General features: G+C 49.5%; 1 protein-coding gene and 1 pseudogene across 1 annotated transcript; one reads left to right on the plus strand and one right to left on the minus strand.

The window, feature by feature from the left end:
• The window catches only part of LOC144167895 (uncharacterized), a 91,303-nt pseudogene that overhangs the window by 63,339 nt on the left and 765 nt on the right, over nucleotides 1-27,199 (minus strand).
• Nucleotides 3,009-26,212, plus strand: LOC144170895 (uncharacterized). Its single transcript, XM_077700910.1, has 4 exons — nucleotides 3,009-3,062; nucleotides 4,179-4,203; nucleotides 16,502-17,631; nucleotides 26,165-26,212. The coding sequence occupies exons 1-4, from the start codon at nucleotides 3,009-3,011 to the stop codon at nucleotides 26,210-26,212; spliced, it is 1,257 nt and encodes a 418-aa protein (XP_077557036.1).

The following is a 27,199-nucleotide window of genomic DNA, read 5'->3' on the forward strand; positions in this document are numbered from 1 at the left end:
GTAACATGACGGACAGTGTTAAGCCCCAGGAGATCACGTCACTTTCGGATAAACAACTGCCTGGTTTTGTTAAGGAGGTTTTGAGTTGTGGTCCTAAATACTGCGTTAAGCCAAATGAAGGTCCGGTTGGTCATGTCCCAATGGTTAGAAACGTATCCCATGGAGCAATGCACGCAGAAAAAGAACGATGTATTTCTGAAGGCGTTCATTCCTTTTTCGCTAAGAAATTTGGAACTAAAAGTAAACCATTGAGTATCAACAAAGCCATTGACTTCTTGCAAGATGAACAACTAGCCTTTCTGACACCGGAAAAAACAGATGGTTTTGTAAAGCTAGTCAGGCACTGGCTAAAAACATTGTCGCTTTCCGCCGGTGAAGGACACGTATTATAAAAGTGTTAGATGCGTAGAAGTACGGATGGCCGAGAGGTAGGAAGTGACTACCGCGAACAGGAGTAGGCCATCCGGCCCGCGAAAGATATGAAAACATGTCGAGCCGTTTGCCCAGAATGAACTGTGTTTATTTTCACAAACCGGTCACTTGCCGCTGTGCCAGGCATGCACGGCTGAACACAAAACTATCAGTGCCGCGTGTGGGGGGGGGGCTGCACATGAGCTAACATTGTAACACTCCTCCCATATTGGGAGGACGACTATGGGGTGTACCTATTCACTGGTTTCCTAGTCCTCGTGCCATGTCGCAACTTCGGTGTGCCAGGCGTAGGCACGACTGTCACTGTTCACGTGCACACCACCGTTGAGCGCAGTCCCGTCAGTGTCCATGGCACAGCTACTCCCAGTTAAGCTAATTCCAGGTGGCTGTTCCTGATGAGGCACTTCCGGAACAGCTAATGCATGGAGAGGCGGCGGCTCCAGCTGTGGTGGAGCTGCAGCGATAGCAGTTTCAGGAGAGGTCAGTGTTTCTGTCTGAATAAGGCGTAAGTGGTCGCTGTGTCGGTTTCCCAATGTGCACTCTTCAAATCGGACATGGGCTGATGACGGAGTGACGTCCACAACACAGGCAGGCACCCAAGGTGTTCCCCTGCGGAAGTTTCGCGCATACACGCCATCACCTCGCTGCAGTGATGGAGCCTGCCGGGACCCTCTGTCGGCGTACAAGTTCTGCTTGAGTTGTTTGAGAAGTACAGATGCCTGCAGGCTTGGCCTTAGGACATCCAGCGGAGTCTTGAACATTCTTCCCGTCAAAAGCTCACATGGTGGCCGACCTGTAACTTCATGTGGCGTGGTCCTGTAGTGGAACAGGAACCTGGAGATCTGCGTTTGGAAGTTCCCAGAACCAGACTTCTTTAGTTTGTTCTTTACAGTTTGTACCACTCGTTCAGCTGCACCATTTCAGGCAGGGTGATACGGCGGTACGAGCATGCGGCGTATTTCATTTCGAGTTAAGAACTCAAGGTACTGGGCACTGGTGAAGGCAGGACCATTGTCGGAAACTATGACGTCAGGCAGGCCATGCTGTGCGAATGCAACTCTCAAGGCAGAAATGGTAGCTTCTGCAGATGTGGAAGACACAGGAAAGACTTCTGTCCACTTTGAGAATGCATCCACAACAAGCAATAACATATGACCTAGGAATGGTCTCCGAAGTCAACGTGAAGCTTTGACCAAGGTCGCTGTGGAAAAGGCCACGGCGTCTGCTGAACCAGCTGTGCAACTCGATGTTCACTGTGACACGTAGCGAAACTCTTCAAAATATTGGCAATGACATTGTCAATGCCTGGCCGCCAAACATGGCTCCTGGCAATCATCTTGCTCTTCTCGATACCCGCGTGGCTGGCATAAAGAACGCTAAGAACTTGGGCCTGCAATAATTTTGGAATCACGACTCTTGATCCCCAGGGTAGGCAACCCTCACGGACACTGAGTTCTGAGCTTCTGGTATTGAAGTGGTTTCACTCTGGTGCCACAGGGAGGCTTTCTCCTTTCAAAACCGAAAGAACAACATGACCCAGAAGTGGATCATTTCTTATGGCTCGGGCCTCAACACCAGGTGAAAGGAATCGCGGATATGTCTGTTCCAGCAAGAAGATTTCAGCAGGTCGGGGTAACGTAGTGGTGTGCGTTGGCAGAGGCAGTCTACTAAGAGCATCGGCGTGGCCGAGCTCTTTTCCAGGCTTGTACACAACTTCATACTTGTACGCAGACAGCTTCAGAGCCCCCCTGACCACTCGAGGTGAAGCTTGCACAGGAACGGGCTTGTTGGCGCCCAGCAGTCCAAAAGTGGCTTCTGGTCAGTGTGTGCTTCGAATGAGATGCCCCACAAGTACTGGTGGAACCGATCCACGCCAAACACTAAATCCAGCGCCTCCTTGTCGAGTTCACTGTAGTTTTGTTCTGCTTTTGACAAGCTCCTCGAGGCAAAAGCAATGGGATGTTCCCGGCCATAAGCATCTTTGTGCGCCAGTACTGCACCTATCCCCAAAGGCGATGCGTCGCAGCTTAGGCAAACAGGCCTGGCAGGATTGAAAGGCACAAGAACTGGAGCGGATGTCACCAAGTGCTTGCAGGCAGTAAATGCATCTTGTTGTTCTTGTCCCCACTCCCACTTCTTTTTTCACAAAGAAGCAAGTGCAGCGGACGAAGGAGTGAAGAAAGATTGGGTAAGAAGCACCTGTAGAAGTTGACAAGTCCCAAGAAACTCGGAAGTTCCTTGACATCTTGAGGCACAGGAACCTGGAGAATGGCTGCTACCTTGTCAACACTTCGAAAAAGGCATTCCTTGCTGATGATGTACCCGAGATACGCAATTTGTGGCACGAAGAATTGGCATTTATCAAGTTTCAGCTTGATGCCAGATTCATGAAGCTTGCTAACCACAGCACGGAGGTTGTGAAGGGGCTCAACATCGTCTGGGCCGGTTAAAAGAATGTCGTTGAAATATACTGCTACATGTGGCAGTCCCCTGGGCAAGTTCTCCATCTCACGCTTAAATATTGCAGGAGCGGATGAGACGTCAAAAGGCAACCGGGTGTACTGGAACAACCCCATATGCGTCAAAATGGTGACATACTCTCTAGAGGCCTCGTCAAGGACAACTTGCTGGTAAGCATCTCGGAAATCCAATTTTGTGAATTTCTCACCTCCAGCAAGCACAGTCCACAGGTCCTCGATCCTTGGAATGGGGTACTGTTCCACTGTTGCCACTGGGTTTACGGTGACACCAAAGTCTCCACAGATTCTGATGCGTCCATCCCTTTTGGTCACAGGAACAATAGGTGCAGCCCACTTTGCTGTCTTGACTGGAACAAGAATGGAATCTCTTCTTAATCTTCGGATTTCTTGAGTGACTCCATCTGTCAAGGCATACGGCAGTGGGCGTGGCTTGAAGAACCGAGGCGGAGCATCTGAAGGAACATGTAGAGAAGCTTTAGCACCCTTGAACGTATCCAGGCCTTCTTCAAACACTTCGGCATAGTCTTGGACTAAATGTTTGATGTCGAAAAGTGCGTGTACGTTCACTTCAACGTCGGAAACGCCGATGCCCAGCTCACGCATCCAGTTGCGTCCGAGAAGAGTGGGCGATCCGTCCCCGGTAAGAAAAATAGGCAGGTCAGCCTCCTTGCCATGAAAATTCACGCTGACGTCAGCTTTGCCTTGACCCTTTTTCAGTTCCCCGGAATAGCTTCGCAGAAGCACTTGTGACGGCTGCACAGGAACCGAAGGCAACAGCTGAAGACCCGACTTGGCCATGACGGAGACACTTGCCCCCGTGTCTACTTCCATGCGGAGCGGCTTGCCGCAAACGTCAACAGTGACGGTAAAAGGCGGAGGCGGCGTGGCGTAGTCAACTTACCACATGTCTCAAGCTTCGGAAGATGAAGTTGTAGGGGCGTCTTCATCGCGGAATGTATTCACACGATGGCGGTTGCTCTACGGCGGTAAACTTCGTGCAAAGAGCGAACGTGCCTTGGAAGGGCTGTTGCTTCACGCTTGGCTGTCCTTTCGTCTCGTATTTCACACCTTCGCCAAGTGACCTCGTTTGTGGCAGTAATTGCAGATTGTCTTCACATGCTTGTATTCTGATGCAAGGTGTCCATTTCCGCAGCGGTAGCAGGTGACGCCCCCCGAGCCTTACGAGACACGGCGAGTCGAGAAAGCGCTGCTCGTGTTACCTTGGGCTATCTCGCTTGTGCCCTTTTTTGCTGCTTCCATTGCCAGGGCGGTCTGCACGGCGCTGTCGAAGGTGAGGTCCGGTTTTTCCGGCAGTCTTGTTTGGACGTCCGCGTTGTTTATGCGCACACAATGCGGTCGCGGAGCATGTTTTCAAGTTCACCACCAAAGTTTCAGTGCTCGGAAAGGCTTTTAGTGCTGCGGTGAAGTTGCTGACGGATGCCCCTTCCGCGCGAATGCGCGAGGTGAAACAAAAAAATTCCCCGCATTTCCCCGAGGGGAAGAATGTGAAAGTGCGAATGCACGAGTTGAATTTGCGCGGTTCGGTAATGTTCGCGAAAGAGAGATCACACACACACACACACAACTACAAAGAAAGAAAGATGCATTCATTCACAGACACCTATTTGTGTTGTCGTTGTACTTGATTGCTAGAGCGGATCTCAGCTTTGAAATTTCGTGTCAGTACTCCTTTAAGCGGGTGCATTAGCCCTTATCACGCCCGATTCCTGGCCAATCCCCCACGTGGGTTTGTGCCATGTCAGCGGCCAGGCAGCGCGCGCCCATCTCCCCCCGTTGCTAGGGAAGACGAGGAGCGCGCGCACCCGCAGCTGTTGCTATGCGGACTACGGCGGCGGACGATTCAGGCTCGCTTAAGAAGTGCATTCGCACTTAAAACGCTGCACAATGGCAGACGGCTTCGTACAATAGTGGCTTCCCATAACTAAAAGAATCTCGTCCAGCGTGTTGTCACTGGGTTTGGCGGGCTCGACCAAATTTCGGAGCAAAGCATACGTTTTCTGTCCGCAACAGCTGAAGAATACGAAAGTGCGCTTGTTTATGGCGACATCATTGGCCAAGAAGAATGCTTCGAGCCGGTCCACGTAACAGGGCCAGTTGTCTCCTCCCCCCTCGAACGGCTCGAGCTTGCCGAAACTTGGCATTGTGAACGGATGGCAGAGCGGTGCGGGAATGAAGACTCACGTGAAACTTTCTTCTTCGTCGCCAGTTGGTAGATGTGTAGAAGTACGGATGGCCGAGCAGTAGAAAGAGACTACCGCGAACGGGAGTGGGCCATCAGGCCCGCGAAAGACATGAGAACCGGCCTAGCCGTTTGCCCAGAACGAACTGTGTTTATTTTCACAAACCGGCCACTTTCCGCTGTGCCAGGCATGCACGGCTGAACACAAAACTCTCAGCGCCACGTGGGGGCTCTGCATATGAGCTAGCAAAGATGGACCTGGTAGTCACAAATAGAGGTTTAAAGGACGGTTGTCCTCTGTCGCCATTACTGTTCATGCGGTACATGGCTAGACTAGAAAGAAAGCTTGAAGGTAGTAAAATAGGTTTCAACCTGTGTTATAGCCGCAAAGGACAGGAAGCGAAACAACATATCCCGGGACTGATATATGCAGGTGACATAGTACTGCTAGCAGATAGCAAACAGTGTCTGCAACAGCTCACTGATATCTGTGGGGAAGAAGCCACTGAACTGGGGTTAGAGTTTAGCACAGCAAAGTCGGGAGTTCTAGTTTTTAATGACAACGCCCGTAACGACGCGGCATTCGTTCAAAAAGCAGCCATACCGTGGGTAACGGAATACAAATATATGGGCATATGGTTAAACGAAGGTCAGGCGTATCTAAAAACTCATGAGGAGCATTTAAGAATAAAAGGCAGAAGAAACACCTCTATCATGAAGCACAGAGCACTGTGGGGATATAACAGATATTAAGTAGTGAGAGGAATCTGGAAGGGAATAATGGTACACGGACTCACCTTTTCAAACGCAGTAGTGTGTGTCGATCAGAGATTAAATCAGGGCTAGAAGTCAATCAGCGGGCGCTGGGTCGATTGGCATTAGGACCACACAGTAAAACAACAAATGAGGCAGTGCAGGGAGACATGGGATGGGCATCCTTCGAATTGAAAGAAGCACAGAGCAAAATATGTTTTGAAGAAGGGCTTAGAAATATTGATGACCAGAGATGGGCGGCCAAAGTGTTACGGTATTGTTACATGAAAAGCGTGGACACACAGTGGAGGAAAAGAACCAGAGGGCTCAGGACAATGTATACGAAACCCGGAAGTGCAGGGGAAACGACCAAAGCAATAAAACATGAAGTGAAAGAATCAGAGATAAAGACCTGAAAAAAGAGGATGGACGCGAAGAAGTCCTTAGATATCTACAGGATCGGGAAGCAGGAGATCACAAAGAATAAAAAATGACCCCACCTTCCCGCGAGGGGAACCCTGTGGAGATGCGACGCATCTTTGATGTTCACTTGGTGTTTCCGTTGGGTTGATTCCCTAACCGTTTTTGTCCGGCATCACTTTTACGAAGTACGGAATCGGCTGCTCGCTTCAGTCGTTTTGCTTTCAGCACCACGTTCATGCCGCTTCGCAGCCTTGTCTTCAGTGGTGCTAGCATTCCTCTTATCACAGTGATCGGTGCTTGTTACGGTTGCGCGGGCGATAGCAGAATTGTTAGGCTCCATTCAAGGCATCGATGTAAATCGGAACGACGGTGCTGGAACGACCGCGGCTATGACGCAACGTGGCGCGGCTATGACGCAACACAATCCACTTTGATCCAATCCAATCCAAATTCAATCCCAGCCATGCCAAGCCAACCCAATCGAATCCAATCTAATGCCCCTCGCGAGAGAGTGTTCGCTATCGGAGAGGAGAGGGGGTGAGCGGCGGAGAGCGCAGCTCGCGCGGCGAGGAGAATGGGGGAGGGGTGTGGACGGACAACAACAACGCCGTATGGAGGGACAAGGCGAGTGAATGAGATGCAGTCGCATCTAAAAAATTATTCGGTAATACAAAAAGAGTGCATTGCTTTTTAAAACCCGGGCGGGTTGCTTGCGGACAAAAACGCTTATCCGTGAGCCGGTACAGGAAGAACTATGCGCAGGCTGCGGAAAGGAGCCAGAAACCATGCGACATATTGTAGCGGAGTGCAAAAGTATCCGTCCAGCCATCATTGAGGGAGCCATCCAGCTTCCGGAGGCCCTTGTCATTAAGGTTAGCGGAAAAGTGAATAGGACAGCAGTATAGGTTAGTAAAAGAAGGTTGGAATGTTGGTGGGAAAAGAGCAGAGGTAAGACATGCGAACAAAGACGACAGACTGGCACAAAATGTTCGTAACAGTATTTTCTTTTTGTATTATTTTTCATTTATTTTGTTTGTATTTTTGGCGAGGTGATTGTACAGTTGCGTTGCAAATAAGGCCGCTGTGCTACGCCAGCCTGTTGCAAAGCGGAAGCCGCTTAGCAGCATGCCTCATTCCGTGTACGAAGTTATGCCTCATTCCGTGTACGAAGAAAAAGCTAATCAGGCACTGGATAAAAACTTTGTCGCTTTCAGATGGCGAAAAACACGTCTTAAAAAAGAGGCAGCTAACTTGTGCGAACAATGTAACTTGTTTCCCCTACAAAAAAGCGTCGAGGTTGCGAAGATGGACTGTTCAAAATATTTTATTTCAGAAACAACCCACGCGTAAGGCTTGCCCCGAAGGGCCATCGTTTCTGAGAAGGGGTCATGGCAGGGCGTCATGTCTATGTTTATTCAAAAGCATTTAAACATCCTCTCCGTGGAAGACCGGTTTCGTATCCGCCATTCGCTTGAGCTAGTGGACAGCACTGGAGCTAATTTTGCTTTCTCAATACACGCTGAGGATTTCTTTTACAGTGTTCCTCAAAGAGAAATGCTTGACACAGTGAGGACCTTAATAGAAGAATCTGGACCAATTGCATTCCACAATGCTAGCCGGTTGTCCATCAACGATTTTATGAACATTTTACCTCCAATCCACTTTTGTTTTTTTTAATGACCAGCACTTTGTGCAGACGGATGGTGTGTGCGTTGGCTCGTGCATTGCCCCTTTGCTTTGCGGAACATTTTAGCCTTCTGTGACAAACGTATCAAAGCGTGCCTTGACCGTAGTATCGTGAAGTGTTTTAGATATGTGGATGAGTTCATAGTTTTTTGTAAAAGGGGACAGCAGTCAGTACAGACAGCAAGTTGTAGAAAGAGTTTTAGAAATATTTAGGAATTGTTCAAAGGGCTTAAAGTTTACTGATGAGGAACCACTGAATGGCGGTATACAGTTTCTAGATGTGAACCTGCAGTTGCGTGATGAGCACATTAGTTGGGCATACCAATCCCGCTCTAAAAAGCAGATTTTAAATTGCAGTTCGGCGCACTCGAAGGTGGTCAAGCGCAGTATAGCGATGAAAGTGTTGCGCGAAAGCGTCTTGTTTGCTGATTTTTACCCAAGGATAAAATCAAATCAAATCAAAATAAACTGTTTGTGCGGCTCCCTAGACAAGTGATGTCCGCGCAGAGTGGCTGAAAGTATGGACGCGCAGGTGATCCGCTTGACATGTTCTGGGGTCCCTCGGGAACTTGTTGCCTCTATCACTGAAAGCCTTATCAAGAAGGCTAAGGCGGGTACCTGTTCTCCAACAGGAGACGGCGCCAGCCAACCCAAGTTGCGGCGGGTAGCAGTACCGTATGTTCACCAGCTCCCGCACCGCTTGAAAAAAGGGGGCAAGGAATGCGTAGCAGATGTACTGGCTACTGCTCCTGAAAAGCTGATGCGGATGTGCCCAGCCGTCAGTGAGAACAAGAGGCAAGGCTGCACAAAAAATCGGGCCACCAGGTTTGTCGCCTCTAAAATTGGCGTTGTTTACAGCATTCCCTTGTCCTGAGGGAAATGCTATGTAGGACAGACGGGGCACCGCTTAAATAACCGTCGCAACAAGCACCGAGCTGCAGTGTCATCGCTTGCCGCAGGGGGCTACTTCGCCGACCATTGCAGCCGGTGTCCTAATTGTGTCCCAGCATTTGGTACCACACAGGGAGGCAGGTAACTGTGCAAGCGTGCCTTCCGTCCCTGTTACAGCAAAAGAACTTAGCTTCTTGCAAGGGCGCATGCGCGGGACGTAGCTTGGCCGTGTGGGTGCTGCGCATCTTTGACTGTAAAATGTTTTTTCTTGTCATTTTTTTAGTGTTTGTAATTTTATAGCCCGGTCTGTTAGCGCTTTTATATACTATTACGTGCCTCAAGTAAAAGCTGTTCAGTTAAGTCCAGCGATTGTCCCATCTACTTCTTTCTAGGTGTCTGTCTATTTTTCGCTGGTAAAATGGCTCTAACTCTAACGCCTTCTTTCCCGCACCGCTGGAGTACATTCTTTGTCTCCAGATTTCCTTATTTAGTCCCTCCAACGAATCAGACTTCCTCCTCTTTTAGACCCTTGTCTCGACGTCCAATCATTCACCCTTTTAGTGCACTAATTGTCATTTCGCCTAATTACGTGTCCAGCCCAAGTCTATTTCTTTTTCTTTGGTTAAGCTATGATATCTTCTACTCTAGTTTGTTTTCTTATCCAGGAAGGTAGTTTTCTGTCTCTAAGTGTTAATGCCATTATTATTTCCATTATTAATCTCATTATTATTTCCATTGAGCTCACCTAAGTTTGTTTTCAAGTTGTTTAGTAAAGCGCCAAATTTTCGCTCCGTATGTCATCACCTCACAGTAATATCTAAGCTTGGCGCTGGACGTTCTCCGTTACTTGCAGGCGCGGATCGTTTTGTCCGCAGACTTTCACATCTGTCGCAATGTGGGCTGCGTTCGCACTCGTTTGAACCCGCGGCTAAGTACAAAGCCAATGCCCCCGCTACAAACCAAAAAGAAATGCTGTGCACCCGTAATGCGATGATAGCTCAATTTCTGTGAAGTACCCGCGGATACCTCCCGGCAAATTCAGGCAATTTTGTTTTCTAATTATGCGTTTTTCTTCGGAATATTTGAGCGCAGTGCCTAGGAAAAAACTGTATGGTGATCTTTGTGACACTGTGTTTCCAGTTCCTTTGTATAGAACCATTTACACTGCAAGCCCAGGTCGAGATGTATAAAAACGAGTTAAAAGAATGCCTGTTCCACCGGGGGTTAAAACATTTTTCTTTAAACTACATACAAACACTGTCCTTGTTAAGACATGGATGCAAGAAAAGTGCCTCTTTATGCCGTGCGGGAAGCATTGTTGGTTGTGCAAAAAAACTGGAAACGATTTAACCTGTTTTTATTGATTGCTGTGACGGGGTTTTCTTCTGAGGTGTGCTGCAACTAACGCTAAAAACTAAATTTCAATTGACGCGCACGTATTCTTTATTTGTGGGTTCAAAACGACGATGGTATACCATTGGATTTATTCCTGCTCCTGGGCCTGCACAGCATATGGAGGTGTAAGATGGCAGTCCGGTACTCCGACATTGATGCGCGTCCTGTCCGGAACTATTTGCAAGAGGCCGTTATCTCCTTCGTTGAATTTGTGAAGGCACAAGTTGATGAACCACAGTGGTTGTCAGGGGTGAAAAAGTTAACACAGATGACAATGTTTTAGCGACTAGCGAAAAACGTCAAAGTGGGTATTGTAATTTTATAATTTAGTTGAACTTGAGTTTGTTTGTACTGGTGCTTCTGTTTGTACCGTCGGCTCATGTTTGGAAACAAAGAAAAAAAAGCGATGATAGCTCAGTTGGGTAGACGGCCGTTTCATACGTGAGAAACTCAGGTGCGATTCCGGCCACGGAAACGTTATTTTTTTTAATTGGCTGCATGGGTTATTGTTCCCCAACGCTGCTAACCCATATTCCTCGCGCCCTTGGGGTCGCCGAGTGGTTACGCTGCCGGTTTAGCGGCGTAAAGGTCCCGGGTTCCTTTGCCGAGACCACCCTAACCACATCTTGTTCGTGAGGCTTGTGTGTTTTCTGTCTATGCCAGAAAGATTTGTGTCAGCTTTAACAGCTCTGCAGTTCAAAGCCGGAGGTTACAGGTATTTCCTGAAAAACAGTAAAAGTCTTCAAAAAGACAATACGTATTAAAACAGCCAAAGAACGCATTAGTATCCTACGTGCTGCTATGAAAAATAGTGGCTGCACCGACAACCCAAGAAAAATTTCAATACACCTAAGGGGTAGAGACGATGTTCGTATACTTGTAGCCGTTTACAGTCTTTACGAAACGTACATTTCATCTTCATGCTCTTTTAAACATGTACAAACATTAGTGTCATGAGCAACCCCCCGAACGGGTATGTGCCGAGACCCCCGAAGGTGTAGGCACCTAAAACCCATTGAAGGAGTATGCACCAGTCAAGAATGTACAAAGGGGCCAACAGTAAAATGCACAGGGAGAGGAGAAGATGAAGAGAAAGGAGGCAAGCGTTGGCGAAGGAGGAAGACGCGGGGAGACCAGGCTACGCTCCTGCAACTGACCCTTCGTCTCAGTCCCAATGCGGAGGTACTTCTCTTCCCTCCAAAGTGGTAGCTGACCTGCCCTCCGGTCGTCCGTCCTCGAATGTTCATCATGCATCCAAAGCCGCAACTGGCTTGCCTGTCTCCCGCCCGGCATCTCACATTCGTCTTGCTAACGAGGATAAGGTAGTTTCTGAGAACCACCTGGAAGACATATAGTGTCAATCGGTTGCGTATAAAATAACAGCATCGCAGCTTTTGGGGTCACCTTATTCATACCCGAAACAAAAGACAACGAAAGGCCAAGCGAGTCAAAACAAAAGTGATATATTTGAGGCGGCTGTGGCGGCCATCACTTCCCCATAATGGCTCTTCGGGTACTTGAATAGAATTGTCGTTCAGTCTTTTCAGCGCTAACAGACCTTCACTACATCGTCTTGAAAACCCGACCAGACGTTATTGTACTGGAGGAAACTTGACTGGCTTCTGGTCGGCCATTTAAATTCCAGAATTACCGAACGTTCCGTTTAGACCGTCCAACAAAAGGAGGAGGATTGCTAACTTTAGTATACCCTCGATTTTGCCATAAAGCCCATCTTTCATTTCAATTAATGTCCGTGGAATCGGAAATTCTGGCAGTGACGTTGAACCTTCCAGACTTCGTTGCATTTTCTATAGTGAACGCGTACTTTCCGGGTGGAGTAACTTCCATCTCTTCACTCGATGCTGTATTGTCGGCGTGTGAACAGCGAGTTGTTTTTTGTGGGGATTTCGATTTGCACCACGTATCGTGGGCTTTCCGCACAGATTCCTGTGACAGGCATCTTTGTGGCTGGATTCGGGACAACAATGTGGACTACTTTACTCTGTATCTGCGACATTTTTTCGATGGCAGACAAGTTCTGTTCTCGATTTGACCTTATCCACCCGGGAAATATATCTTCATGGTCTACTTGGGACCAAGCTACAAGTTGTAATAACATCCCAATTATATATGAGTTTTCATGCCCTTCTAAGTGACCGCGAGCACATATAGTTCGGCATATTAATTTCCATCGTCTTCAAAAGGAAATAAGGACACCACTTAGCTCTATCCCGTCGGTATACGAGGAACTCCGGGCAGGTCAAGTGATATCAATCCTTTCAGAATCTGTTAAAAAATCCACTTTATTGTTTGTTCACAAAACGATGGCGGCTCCAGCTCATGGTAGAATGAGGAATGTGCTCGTGCGTATAGTCAGAGAGAAGCGGCTTGGAAGAAAGTTCTTAAAAGCCAATGCCCACCCAATTGGACCAGTTACAAGTTTGCGGCTGCCATATTCAAGCGGATTGTTTATAAAGCAAAAGGAAATTATAACACCGAAAAGTTTGCCTCTCTATCAAATTCCAAAAATAGACGCATGTTGTATAGATTTCTTCGTTCAAGAAACGTCGTACAAGATGAGCATAACGGCAAGTCAATTGTTCATTCAACAAGGGAATCTATGGAAATATTGGAACGAATTGCGTGGGAATTAAAATCTGGTTTTTCTTCTGGGTTGGCCTTTCCTTTCCTGCGCCAGGTTTCAAATGAGGATTTCACTCCTTTGACAAGGGCTTAATTAGATGATATTGTTTTGCAGCTGTCAGAGTCTGCTGCAGGGTCAGATGGCATTACGGTGTCAACACTAAAATTTCTGTTATAAGAGTCTCCTGATGATTTGCTAAACATTATCAGCATGCCGTTAAAAAACCGCTGGATACCATCGAATGGAAACTTGCTAAGATAGCACCATCGTTGAAAAACGAAAGTTTGCGTTTCGTCCAAAACAATATTAGGCCGATTTCGTTGACTAGGAACCTGGTAAAGCTGGTTTAAAAGTTATTGCATGGTCGGCTTATGCGGTGTCTGAATAGTAATCGTATTCTAAGCCTCGCCCAGATTAGCTTCAGACCTGGGAATTCTATTTGGAAGGCCCACGTCGACATCGTGAGCCGTATTTAAAGGGACACTGAAGTGAATTTGTCAAGCTCCCGCTTTTGCTTGCACTGCGTAGACTGGCTCAAATTAGCACATTTTTCATCGTTTATCCGGTTGCCAAATCGGTAATTATTTTACAAAGCGCGAAAGAAGAAAAACTACCATGCGCGGTTTGCGGCGGCCGCACCAAGGTTGTGACGTTGGGAGGAGGAAGCACCGTGGTTGGACGATGCCCAAGGTTAGCAATCAAACAAGTTTCGGTTTCGGTTTCGGTTCTGTAAAACACAACCAATGGCGTTGTTGGATGGGCATTCTCAATATCTCAGTAATCATCGTACTGCGCTTCTGCCATGTTGTCGGCTGTACAATGCATAAGATAAGCCTCCCAGGACGGCTTGGAATCGTAGCATTCACCAGCCGAGGCCTACGCAGTGCATGAATGCCCTCCGCGTCCCCGCAGACGCTCAAATGCCATGCGCTTTCCCCCTATATTTGGAGCTTGCCTCACTCATGCCTGTACCGTAAAAAGTGTGTTCGTTCCAGGCCAAGGGTCTGTTTATTCTGGCCTGTGCCCACTGCCCGCAAGCAGTCGGTGCTTATGGAAACAGCACGCCAACGAGAACTCGCTAGCGCGCCAGTGCCAGCCTGTGCGCTTTCTGTGAACTAGTTCGTGGAGCAATGAACGTTGCGGCCCAAAAAAAGGTGAACTCAGTATAGAAAACATCGGCGCAAAACGAAAAAGTGAACTTATCAAAAAAAACACGTACCCATGGGGATTCGAACTTATGACTTGCAATACCTTTGCGCTGACATACCTAATGCTCCAAACGACTCGGCCACAGGCCTTTTTTTTCTTTAATGCCGGTCTTCGACACAACACAGAAACACAAAACAAACTTATTCACATGAGCAACTCGAGCGACAAGCCACCAACCTATATGAAGGCTGATGTCTCTCTAAAATTCCCCAAGCGTAGTCAAGGGTTCTATCCTTGACAGCCACTCAGGAGTGTATGCCTTGCGCTTCTGCACTTCTACGTACTGCGATATAGACTCACGAAAACATTGCCGCGTAGGGCGGGCGTCCACATCACCGTGGAGCCAGGCCACGCGCGAGCGCCATATGCTATGCAAGGCCACCAACGTAACGAGGTCCAAGGGCGCCCCCTCCTCGTTTTCCACCGCTAGATAGCGTATGCCATGGGGGCTCAGCGGGAAATCTTTATGAAGGGTCCTACGGAGGACATCCCACAAAAATACCGCAGCCCAACAATGCAGAAAAACGTGCTCTATCGTTTCTGGTTGTTTACAAATTGAACACTGAGTTCCCCATGGCACAGATATCCCTCTATCCTGCATCCAGGTTCCAAGAGACAAGGTGCCTGTGTGTAATTTGAAGAAAAAGGTTTTCACACCAGGGTGAACCTCCATTCTTTTGACGCGCTTTAGCTCACTTTGGCCTGGCCCAGCACGGTAATTAAATCTATACATAGGTACGGGGAAAACAACATCGCAAATGTCCTTGTACAGTTTTTTGCGTGTCACAGAGGACAGGTACTCGCCAGAAAAAAGTGCGAATAGAAAACGGACCGTCACAACTATTTCCTTAAAATACCCATACACGCCACCTGGCATGCACTATGTTGATACTACATGTTCCGGCATAGCACGCGCCAGCCGTACTTGCATGACACTCTGCAAGAACGGGTCACGAACATCTCGCCAAAATAAAAACCGGTTTACCAGCTGTCGCACATAAAGGTGCGCCAGCCCCAAGCCACCATCTCGGACTCTCCGAAACAGGTTTGTTCTGCTGCACCTCTCCCATGTTGAGCCCCAAACGAACACCGCAAATACCCGGTGAAGCCTTTGGACGTTGATTCGCGAACAATGCAGTACCTGCATGATATACCAAATCTTCGTTACAAAGAATAAGTTACATGCCGTGGCCCTTGCAAAAATTGACAACTTTGCCCCCTTCCATTTCTCGGCCTTCTCCCTCAACGCCTGTGTCTGGCTATGCCAGTATGGTTCACTATCCCTGTAATATTTGAGTTCAACGCCCAAGTACTTCACTGGAGTGGTGACCCAACTAATATTAGCGAAGGTTGGCGGTGTTGATGACCATTCCCATGCCAAAATCCTAGGCACTTTGCCCAGTTCACAAAATGACCCGTCACCATGCCAAACTTTTTGACAGTGTCAACTACCAACTGAACGCTTTCTTCGTTCATACAAAAAACGACCACGTCGTCTGCGTAAGCCAAAAGTTTAACTTCCGACTCATGCAGTCGGAAACCTTCGATGGCACTATTTCTGATTATACTCATACACAGGGCTTCGATGTATATGCAAAACAATAGGGGCTGAGGGGGCAGCCCTGGCGCACCGAACGGTTCACTTCAATTGGGGCTCCCAAGTTTTGTTCACGATCAGCCGCGTAGTGCAATTGCGATACGCCAGGGCGACTCCCTCTTTAATTACAAACCCAACGTTCACATGGTCCAAAATACAAAACAATATCTCGTGTGACACACAATCAAACGCTTTTTCCAAGTCAATCTGCAGGACTGCCACTCCCGTGTGCAGGGCGTCGCAGCACTCGAGGACACACCTTGCTTTATAGATATTTGTAAAAATATTGCGACCCTTAATTCCGCACGTCTGATGTGGCCCTACTATTTATTGGACAACACTTTGAAGCCTTTGTGCCAGAACTTTCATAAAGATTTTGTAGTCGACGTTTGTTAATGATATTGGCCGGTACGACTTGACAAATTTAAGTTTCTCCGCTTCATCTGTCTTAGGAAAGAGGAGTGTGTGGGACGTGGCATATGATGGGGGCAGTGTTTTAATATTGCCGCGAAGAAAGCTTTCCCACAATGAGCCTCTACGTCACTGGGAGCATGCTCTCGTGGCGCTGTTCCACGAAGCCACGTGGAATGCGCGCTCGTGCGGCGGGGCTAGTTTTTGGAGGAGACGCTCGTGGGGAGACGTTCGGAACGGTCGGTGTTTTTACGTTGTGGGCACAAGTTCGCCTCAATAAACTAATTGTAATCCACCCGTGCAACGTCTTGTCGCTACAAAACTGGTGGAGGTGCGGGGTACGATCAATTGCGCTCTACATCCACCCCCCCCCTGTGCAGGCCCGGCGACAAGCTCAGCCACGGAGTTGACACCCGTCCACGAACGAACCAGCCAGCGACTGCGAGGGTTACCGGTAGAATTCCAGCCTATGACCAGCAGACCAAGGATGGCCACGCGGGACGCCAGCACTGGGACCTCCGGTACCGGTACGGCACCTTCCTACTTCGTGGTACACCAGCCCCGCACACCAAAAGTTTTCTATGGGGACTCTTTCGAGGACGGAGAAGATTGGCTCGACCAATTCGAACGCGTTGCGAACTTTAATGGATGGAACGAGCAACACAAGCTGCATAACGTGTACTATGCCTTAGAAGAGTCAGCTCGCACGTGGTCTGAAAACCACGAGGCCACGTTGACGCCGTGGAACGAGTTTCGCCGCCGGTTTTTGGCCACGTACACCTGCACGGATCGTCGGGAAAAAGCTGAGTCGGCGCTTCAAGCTAGAAACCAACGGCCAAATGAAAGCGTCACCATGTACGTAGAAGACATGGCTCGTCTCTTCCGGCGCGCAGACCCGGCTATGTCTGAGGAAAAGAAGTTGAGACACCTTATGCGAGGTGTAAAGCAGGATGTATTTGCTGGATTGGTGCGCAATCCTCCGCAGTCTGTCAGCGCATTTCTGTCTGAGGCCACAGCAATTGAAAGGGCCCTACTCCAAAGAGCGAGGCAGTACAGCCGGGACATCACTTTTATGTCGAGCGACGCCCCTTCAGTGGAGCAAGGAAACGGCGGCCTCCGGGAGTTGGTCAGGTCGATCATTCGAGAGGAACTCCAAAAGCTGCACGGAGTCCAGCAGCTTCAAGCCTCCATGCCCCTTGCGGAGGCTATACGCCGCGAAGTCAGGCAAGCTGTTGGAGCGCCCGAGACGTATGAAGCCCCACAAAGGCAGTATGGTGTGCCGCAGGAGCCGTACGGGGTCCCGCAACAACAGTCCCAGGTTGCCTCATATGCGGCAGCCCTGAGGCAGTCGGATCGCTACGTTGCCCCAACACTTGCCGCCGCAACACCGCAAACGACACTGGGCCTCCGACCCCGCGCCATGCTGACTGTTGATGAGGCACGGCGGCCTCGCAAGAGCGACGAGTGGCGCACGCCGGATCAGCGACCTCTATGTTTCCATTGCGGCGAGGCAAGCCACATATACAGAGCTTGTCCCTACCGAGGACTTGGTCTTCGTGGATTTCCTCCACACGCCCCGCGCCCGAGGTACGGTGAGCGCCCCGCCGAAATCGAAAGCTACCTGGCCGAACGTCGAAATGGGTTTCCGCAGCGACGGCGCGACAACCGATCACCGTCACCGATGCGACGCCGCTATTCGAGTCCAAGCCCGTCACAATCTTCGCGGCGCCGTTCTCCGAGCCCTTCCGTCCGGGAAAACTAAGAGCAGCGACCTCGGGAGGTGGGGCCGCTGACCATCGAAGCGCTGAAGACCCTCCAATTAAACGACGACGACGAACCGGCGACGCTGTGGTTTGTTCCGATATACCTGTGCAGGTTGACAACGAGCAAGAAATAGTCGCATTGGTGGACACCGGAGCGGATCGTTCAGTTATGAGCAAGTCATTGGCTACTACCCTGAAAAAGGTACTAACGCAGTGGACAGGACCACCGGTTCGCACCGCTGGCGGCCACTTGATTACTCCGTCCGGAAGGTGCACAGCACGCGTTAAAATTAGAGGCTTCACATACGTCGGACATTTCATCGTGCTTCCCGTATGCTCGAAGGACTTAATCCTCGGCATGGACTTTCTACAAGAGAATGGTGCTGTCATCGATTTACAGAAACCCAGTGTAAGCTTCTCGACGAAGAGAGCGGTAGCTAAGGATATCGACGACCGACGACACACTGCCTTGCGCGTCATCGACGACAACATAACGCTGCCTCCTCGAACCAGTATGCTTATTCCTGTCAAGAACGACGCTTTTCAGGACTACGAAGGAATTGCGGAAGGAAACGTCGGTCTCTTGCTTGACAGGGGCATTTGCATTGCAAGGGGGCTCGTCAAGCTACAAAATGGATGCACAACAGTGCTGCTGACAAACTTCGGCACAGAGTGTCAACATGTCGCAAAAGGCACGACCATAGCTTTCATTGAGGATGTTGCTGAAGTAACGAATATTGGTATGCTGGAAGAAACAGACTCAGATCACCTGGTCGGAGGTGCGCTGCTGCCACCAGTAGAAGTCAACCCCAACTTGAACTCCGCGCAGAAGGAGCTGTTACTGGAACTTGTGAGAGAGTTTTCTGAGTGTTTCGCATCATCATCCCGTGTGCGCCGCACATCCGTGGCGAAGCACCGCATCATTACCGACGAGGCTGCGAGACCAACCCGCCAGCATCCATACAGAGTATCACCAAAAGAAAGGGAGGCAATCAACAAACAAGTACGGGAAATGCTAATGGATGACGTCATCCAGCCATCGAAAAGCCCGTGGGCTTCACCCGTAGTCCTGGTAAGAAAGAAGGACAACACATTGCGTTTCTGTGTGGACTACCGTAAACTGAATAGTGTGACAAAACGAGACGTTTACCCTTTACCTCGAATTGATGACACACTAGACCGCTTGCGGAATGCAAAATTCTTCTCATCATTGGACCTCAAATCAGGATATTGGCAGATAGAAGTCGATGAGCGGGACCGGGAGAAAACGGCCTTCGTGACACCTGATGGCTTGTATGAATTCAAAGTTCTCCCCTTCGGCTTGTGTTCTGCCCCTGCAACGTTCCAACGGATGATGGACACTGTCCTCGCCGGATTGAAGTGGCAAACGTGTTTAGTTTACCTAGATGACGTGGTGGTGTTCTCGGCCACGTTTGAAGAACATCTCACACGACTAAAGGGCGTATTACAAGCAATCCGATCTGCAGATCTCACTATAAAGCCCGAAAAATGTCATCTAGGTTTCGAAGAGCTTAAATTCCTCGGCCACATAGTCAGCCAACAAGGTATCCGCCCAGACCCTGACAAAACGTCCGCGGTATCTTCGTTCCCCAGACCTACCGATAAGAAGGCTGTACGACGCTTCCTAGGCCTATGCGCGTACTACAGACGGTTCGTCGAAGGTTTCTCGAGGATCGCTGAACCTCTTACACGGCTTACAAGGGAAGACGTGCCATTTGTATGGGCAAGTGAGCAAGAGTGCTCCTTTGAGGAACTACGGAGACGGTTGCAGGAAGCTCCAGTGCTCGCACATTTCGACGAAACCGCTGACACGGAGATTCACACTGATGCTAGCAATGTTAGCCTCGGAGCTGTACTTGTTCAGTCGCAACAGGGCGCCGAACGAGTCGTTGCGTATGCGAGTCGCACCCTTTCAAAAGCCGAAGCAAACTATTCCACCACGGAGAAGGAATGCTTGGCCGTCGTCTGGGCGATCACCAAATTTAGGCCCTACCTTTACGGCAGGCCTTTTAAAGCAGTCAGCGATCATCACTCCCTGTGCTGGCTCGCCAACCTCAAAGACCCCTCGGGTAGATTGGCTCGGTGGAGCCTTCGACTTCAGGAATACGACATAACAGTTGTATATAAATCTGGAAGGAAGCACAGCGACGCTGACTGCTTGTCACGAGCACCGATACCTGCAGAGTCCTATGATTACGATGAAGAATTAACACTTTTTGGGGCAATAGACTCATCCCAAATGGCCGACTTACAATGTGAGGACCCGGAACTAGGCCCACTCATCAAATACCTTCAAGGAAAACGCACTGACGTACCGCGCGCCTTCGCTCGAGGATTGTCATCCTACTGCCTCCGCGAAAACGTGCTATACAAAAAGAACCATGACAGCAGCAAAGAGGCCTTCCTTCTTGTCGTACCCTCAGTGCTTCGCGAAGAAATCTTACAGGCCTGCCACGATGAGCCAACAGCGGGTCACTTAGGTGTTAGCCGGACGTATGCGAGAATTCACCAAAAATACTACTGGCCGAGGCTTCTTCCCACAGTGCAACACTACGTGAAGACCTGTCACGATTGCCAGCGGCGCAAAACACCGCCATTGAAGCCCGCCGGACTACTTCATCCGCTGGAACTACCACAAACGCCGTTCTACCAGGTTGGAATGGACCTGCTCGGACCATTTCCGATGTCTTTCTCTGGTAACAAGTGGATAGTAGTAGCAACGGACTATTTGACACGGTACGCCGAGACCAAAGCTCTTCCTCGAGGAACAGCAGCAGAAGTGGCAAAGTTTTTTGTACACGAGATTGTTTTACGCCACGGCGCACCCGGATTTATTATTACAGACAGGGGAACAGCTTTCACCGCCGATTTGATGAAAGACGTCCTCAGGCTGACGGGGAGCCACCATCGGAAGGCCACCGCATATCACCCACAAACCAACGGGCTTACGGAACGTCTGAACAGAACATTGGCTGACATGTTATCCATGTACGTCGACGTGGAGCACAAATCATGGGACGAAATTCTGCCATATGTAACATTCGCATACAATACGGCTGTGCAAGAGGCGACGCGGAGGACACCCTTCCAACTGGTCTACGGACGTCAAGCAACGACAACACTCGATGCCATGCTCCCCCTCTATGATGGCGACTCAGGTGACAACGGAGCTGAAGAGTTTATCCAACGGGCTGAGGAGGCACGACAGCTGGCCAGGCATCGCATTCTGCGCCAGTAGGAAAGAGACGCGCGACAGTATAATCTCCGCCACCGAGCTACAAGGTACATGCCAGGAGACCTCGTGTGGGTGTGGACGCCAATCCGCCGCCGTGGACTCTCAGAAAAACTTCTCCGGCGGTATTTTGGCCCTTATGAAGTGACCCGCCGAATCAGTGACGTTACCTATGAACTTGTACCTCGCGGTTCTCGCTCCACAGCTCGCGGACGATCACCCGGCAAAGAAGTCGTGCATGTTGTGCGCATGAAGCCATACTATGCGCGGTAGATCCACTCAAGACTTCATTGCACAGGACACTGATGTGCTATCTTTTTAGACTAGCTTCATTTTTTTTTCTTCTTTGGGTTTACATTTCGTGCTTTGCTCGTATTTTTTCCTTTGTGTTTCTATTTATTTCTGGCTTAATTTCCTCACCTTATTTGAACCACAGCATCGGGGCGATGCTGCTAACGAGGGGAGCAATGCCGCGAAGAAAGCTTTCCCACAATGAGCCTCTACGTCACTGGGAGCACGCTCTCGTGGCGCTGTTCCACGAAGCCACGTGGAATGCGCGCTCGTGCGGCGGGGCTAGTTTTTGGAGGAGACGCTCGTGGGGAGACGTTCGGAACGGTCGGTGTTTTTACGTTGTGGGCACAAGTTCGCCTGAATAAACTAATTGTAATCCACCCGTGCAACGTCTTGTCGCTACAATATCATACGCTGCATTAAACATCTTCGTTAGCCCAGGTACCATTTCGTATTTAAACATCTTATAAAAAGCAGCGCTTAACCCATCCGGCCCCGGCGACTTTCCCGGGTTCAGGCTTTCAATAGCACATTTCACTTCGTCTTCCGAAATAGGTCGTTCAAGCCCGTCCTTCATTTCGTCTTCCAAACGAAGCAGCCCGTCTATGAAATCCCGCTTGAAGCTTTCTGCGTCCACCGCCTTAAGAGCGAACAGTGCTTGGTAATACTCATAAAAAGCGTTATCGATTTCGCTTTTAAAGCAAAGCTTTCTACCTCTACCCCCCAAGGGTTCTTTCGCGACCGTTGGTGTCACCAGAAAACTCCAGCGAACAAATAAAAGAATTTACTGGCACCGCCGGGAATCGAACCTGGAACTAATAGACTAACAAAGCGAGAGCCCGTTGTCTTACCGATTTAGCTACGAGCCCACGCGAACACGGGAAGACAAGTGGTGTACTAACCAAGCACATCTACGGGTTTACCCCCTGCCTTCTCGCTGAATGCCACGTGAAAGCGTCACACGACCACTCACGCCCGTCTAGCGGCCCTGTGCGCACCTTGCTACTGTGCTAAGAGTTACAAAAATTAAAGGAAGCTCACACCAATCCATGGAATCTCACTTTTAGTACGCCAATGCGCTAAAGCCTGTGGCCTCCAGTGTTCACGTAAAAAATCACAGCTCCTTGTCGTCCGCCCTCACGCCAAATCAAGGAATACATTCAAATACTCCTTGATGACCAGGCCATCACTCCAAACCCCAGCATCAGGATCCTGGGCCTACATTTTCAGGCCCACACCAAGAGTGACGTCTCCTTGCAACGCCTCAAAAACAGCATTAATCAAATCATAGACATAATCGGGCGAGTTGCCACCAAGAAGCGAGGCCTGAAGGAATCCGGTACCTTTCGATTAATTAAAGCTTTTGTCCTCTCGAGAGTCACTTACGTCAACCCCGTGTCTTCTTCTCGACAAGGAAGACATAGAGATGCTTTATATAATGATTAGAAAGGCGGTCGAGCAGGCCATTGGTCTTCTCATGAGTGCGTCCACACAGAGGCTGCTTAGCACGGGGCTCCACAACACGGTGGAAGAGCTGATAGAAGGCCATCTTTCTAACCAGAAGGTCCGACTCAGAACTGCGGTGGGTAACCGCATGCTTCACCAGATTGGCTGGGCAGCCCATAATGTCACTCCGCTTGACTTACTCCCAGACTCTTGGCGACTAAAACTAAAGATACTTCCTTTGCTTAGAAATATGAACCCCTCACTTGACGAGGGTCACCGAAAAGCACGGGCTCAAGCGCTTAACACCATCCTCGGTGGGGATCATGCAGTTATCTACACAGACGCCTCCAACCATCGAGGGCAGCAATACGCCATCATCGTGGCTACCTCCAGAACAAACCCTCTTGCGTGTACCTCGCTTTGGACCCAAGAAATGGCGGCAGCAGAACAGGCAGCCATCACCTTGGCTCTCACTCAACCAGGGGTTCGGAGGGTAGTCACCGATTCCCAGCAAGCCTACTGGAATTACCAGTCGGGTTGGGTGTCCTGACCTGCACTGTGCGTGCTAAAAAAGCACTCCCCAAACGGTTCCATTCAGCTCATCTGGACACCGCCTCACGCTTCAATGGAGGGCAACAAATACATCCACCCAACAAGCCTGCGCTTTTACCTCCCGTGCTATGGAGCTGCACGAGGACAGTCACCCGCTTGTCACGTCCAGGGAGATAATCCAGCATTATCGACTTCTGAGACAGACCGTACCTTCGCCTTACCCTGACCTTTCCAGAGAACAACAAACTACCCTACGGCTCACACAATCCGGACTCCTTCCCACAGCCTACGCGTCTTCACGTAATGCATCTGAATCGCTATGACGCTGAATGTAAATTTTTCTCAGAAGTAGGAATACTCCGCCCCGTAATCGGGGTGTGCGACTTTAGCCCTGACCACCCTCCTCTCTTTCCGTCAACTACCCAACAAGAGCAATGGGAGATGCTGCTGTCCAGGCCCTCTCTACCTACCCAACTTCAGCGGGTGGACAGAACACAGGCCGCGCGGACTGCATATGGGCCCCACAGAAGAAGGAATCACTCCCCAGGGCTGCACTCTGGGCCGTTCAGAAATCTGAACAGAAGTATTTCTTCCTCCTCCTTCTCAGCCGCAAGTCTCGTCGCCTCCGTCCGCGGCGCAGAGACGGAGAAGCCAGATCGTCTAACACCGGGTTGGAGCTTACTTTGATTTTATAAAAAAAAGTTTCCACTCTTGTGCGACACCAATAGAAGTCAACCAAACACCGTTCATGCATCATGCATTGATTTAACCTTACCAAGAATATCTCTTTGAAGTAATAAAGAGTGTGGTTAAGTCCATTTCACTTCTCTCTGGTTTTACTATTTGTAGAGCGGTGTGAGTGGTTTTAAGTGACGTTGCATGAGTAATCGTTATGGGTGCCGTTTACAGCTTTGCTTTCCAACCACATTCACGGGGTGGATTGGCGCGATTTTTTTTCACTCGTTACTTTACCCATGTAAGTTATCTCCTTGATCTGATTGCGTCGTGCATGTGCTTTTTCTATTCCGACCGCACGCTTTGTGGGCGCCTCACCTACTGCCCATTGCTCTGCTCTCGCGCGTACTAGGGCACCGCGATAGCGTTCTTCGTCAATAAGTTCAAGCTTATGCTTTATCTGTGAAATGTCGTCCTTAAAGGAGCCATGAAGAGAAAACACAAGTTTGGTTCATTCAAAAGATTGTCTCGTTAGAACCATACTGACACCACTTTTAACATAAACTTCGCTCAAATAAGCTACATAATTAGGAAAAACGGGAATGGTCATGCGACCCACCAGCTCATTTCCCGCAACAGAACCTATGTCGTCACATGAGCTACGCTCTGCGATTGGCGGAGGCTGGCAGAAGCAGACGCAAATTAGGTAGAGCTTACAAACTAGACGAACGAGCGATTTGCGCTTAAATTTAGGGCACATTCTTTACAAAGCAATAGGAATGATGGGACAAACAGTGGAAGTTACGAAAGCACATGCAAACATAGAAGTACTGATGCGTTCTGCTGTTCGTACTGCGCACAGCATGCTTTGGTTTAGCTGCACAGCACTATGGGGCTTGGGGTTGTCTCAGAATCTCTATGGTCTCAGACGACACTGGCCGATTGACGCAAGCAACGGTGTCTTACGTGACCCCATTTGTCGAGCGAGCACTGTTTCAGGGAACGAATATTTTCTCCCAGAACAAAAACAAGCCAGGTTTAAATGCGGGCAAAAACAAACCAAACGCTTGCCACGGTATGGTGGCGCCATCTAGGTTACGGAACGTAAAGAAACGCGGGAACAAACCACCACCGCTACAGGGTGGTGGAGACAACCTTTGAACGGTCCCGTGCCGCCGCAATTGGGCCAACGGGCTCAACGCGTTATTTTTTTCGTTTCCCACGAGACCTAGCAACGCGAAACAGACAATATGATTCAAACTTCTTCAGTAAACCACGTTGCGGCGATAATTTTAGCGCGGTTTTGACACAATGACTTGCTTCGGCGGCGAGCGAGCAACCGAACATGGCGGCGCCAGCGTTACGTGTCTCTACCCTGTACGGCGGATGCGTGAATGAAGGTACTCTAGGCTGCAGACACTGCAGAGCGGTCGGTTCCCGTGATGTCACTTGGGACCACGAAAACGCACGATTGAGCGGGAAAATCAAAATTTTAACCTAAATTGTTTAATTTCTCAGTGAATAAAGCACCGTTTGTATCCGGACAAGCGCTGGGGGCACTATAAAACACGAAATCTTTCGAATAAAACCAACTTGCATTTTCTCTTCATGGCTCCTTTAAACACCCTGGGCATTCTGCCCTCCTATAACGTTAATTTTTGTAGGTTGTTTCTAAGCATTCTTTCCTTTTTGGTTTCTTCATATTTTATACAGCTACACCGTTGTATGGCTTTTATTTTTATCTCTTGCTTGCTTAAATCCCACAGCGCCCCGATGTCACTATTTGTTCCTTCTAGTTCGGCAGTTTTCTTTCTTACAAACGTCGTAAATGTTTCGTCCTCCAAAAGTTTAGAGTTTAATTTCCATAGGTCCCATGTAAAGGGGGACTCTTCTTTCTTGCCCCCAATCCTGCACTTAACCAAACAGTGATCAGAAAAGGAAACCGCGTGCACATCATAGCTTTGGCATTTCTGTATTAAATCCAGCGAAACGTAAATCCTATCCAGTCTCGCGTGGCTGAAACCTTGAAAGTGGGTGAATCGGACGTCTTTTTCCCCGCCTAGACATTGTCCGACATCAACGAGTCCATAATCCGCAACAATTTTGGATAACAAATTAGTACTAGCATTTCTATGCGCGTTGTTACTTGTTTTATCCCGGCCAGAATGTACGCAGTTGAAATCACCTGTTATAATTACCATTCTTTCTGTATCAACGTGTTGCCTGAGAGTCCCAAAAAAAATTTCCCTCTCTATTACAGCATTTGGAGCGTACACACAGACAATTCGAAAGTTCACATTATCAAGGCTGCAATCACACACAACAAGCCTGCCCGAACGACACGACGTCACACCCTCCACAACCAGACCCGGCAGTTTCTTCAGCAACAATACACATCCCGCGGAAATCCCCACAGCAAGACTTACGCAAGCATAGTACCTCGATGTGAAACGACGCACCATGGCCTCGGTCTCCTCCTCCCCCTCGACTTTCGTCTCCTGAACGGCTACAACGTCAATGTCCTGCTCTGTTAACAGACGGTAAACCTGACTTTGCTTTCGACGTGTCGACAGCCCCCGGACATTTAATGTTGCTACGCTCAGGGACCCACTCATTACCGTTCACTTATGAAGGTTACAGACCGGGCGCATGGTGCTTACCTGACACGTGAGGACTACGCTGCGCGTTCTTAAACGGCGCCAAAGCATCTGGCGAAAGTTGCTGCACCGGCTGCGTCTATGGAGGCCCCCGATCGCGATGGACGTTCGTTCGAGGCTTGGATAACAGCCGTCGCACCTGGTTCGTTTTCAGTGGCGGCTCCTCGCTGCTGGTTGTGGTTTCGTGGCCGCTCCCTTCACCCGACTTGTCAAGGCTGCGCTTGACTGTGCCTCCTGTACCACCTAGCGTATCCGCGGGCTGGTGCTCGGCGTCCCCCGTTGGCGGCTGAGACGCCGTTGCGGCTTGGTCCTCCTGCGTCCTAGGCTCCGAGCTCTTAGAGAAATCCGATGTGCTTGTAGTCTCCTCCGCAGTCGACTGGTGTCCCGTGCCTTCCGCGGCCGCTTGCGCCTCGACCACGTCCATGAGGTGCTCGACAAGTT

This window comes from Haemaphysalis longicornis, unplaced genomic scaffold (assembly GCF_048455015.1).
Source record: "Haemaphysalis longicornis isolate Haplotype H1 unplaced genomic scaffold, Haemaphysalis longicornis Haplotype H1 scaffold_2, whole genome shotgun sequence".
In the NCBI taxonomy this organism is placed as follows: Eukaryota; Metazoa; Arthropoda; class Arachnida; order Ixodida; family Ixodidae; genus Haemaphysalis; species Haemaphysalis longicornis.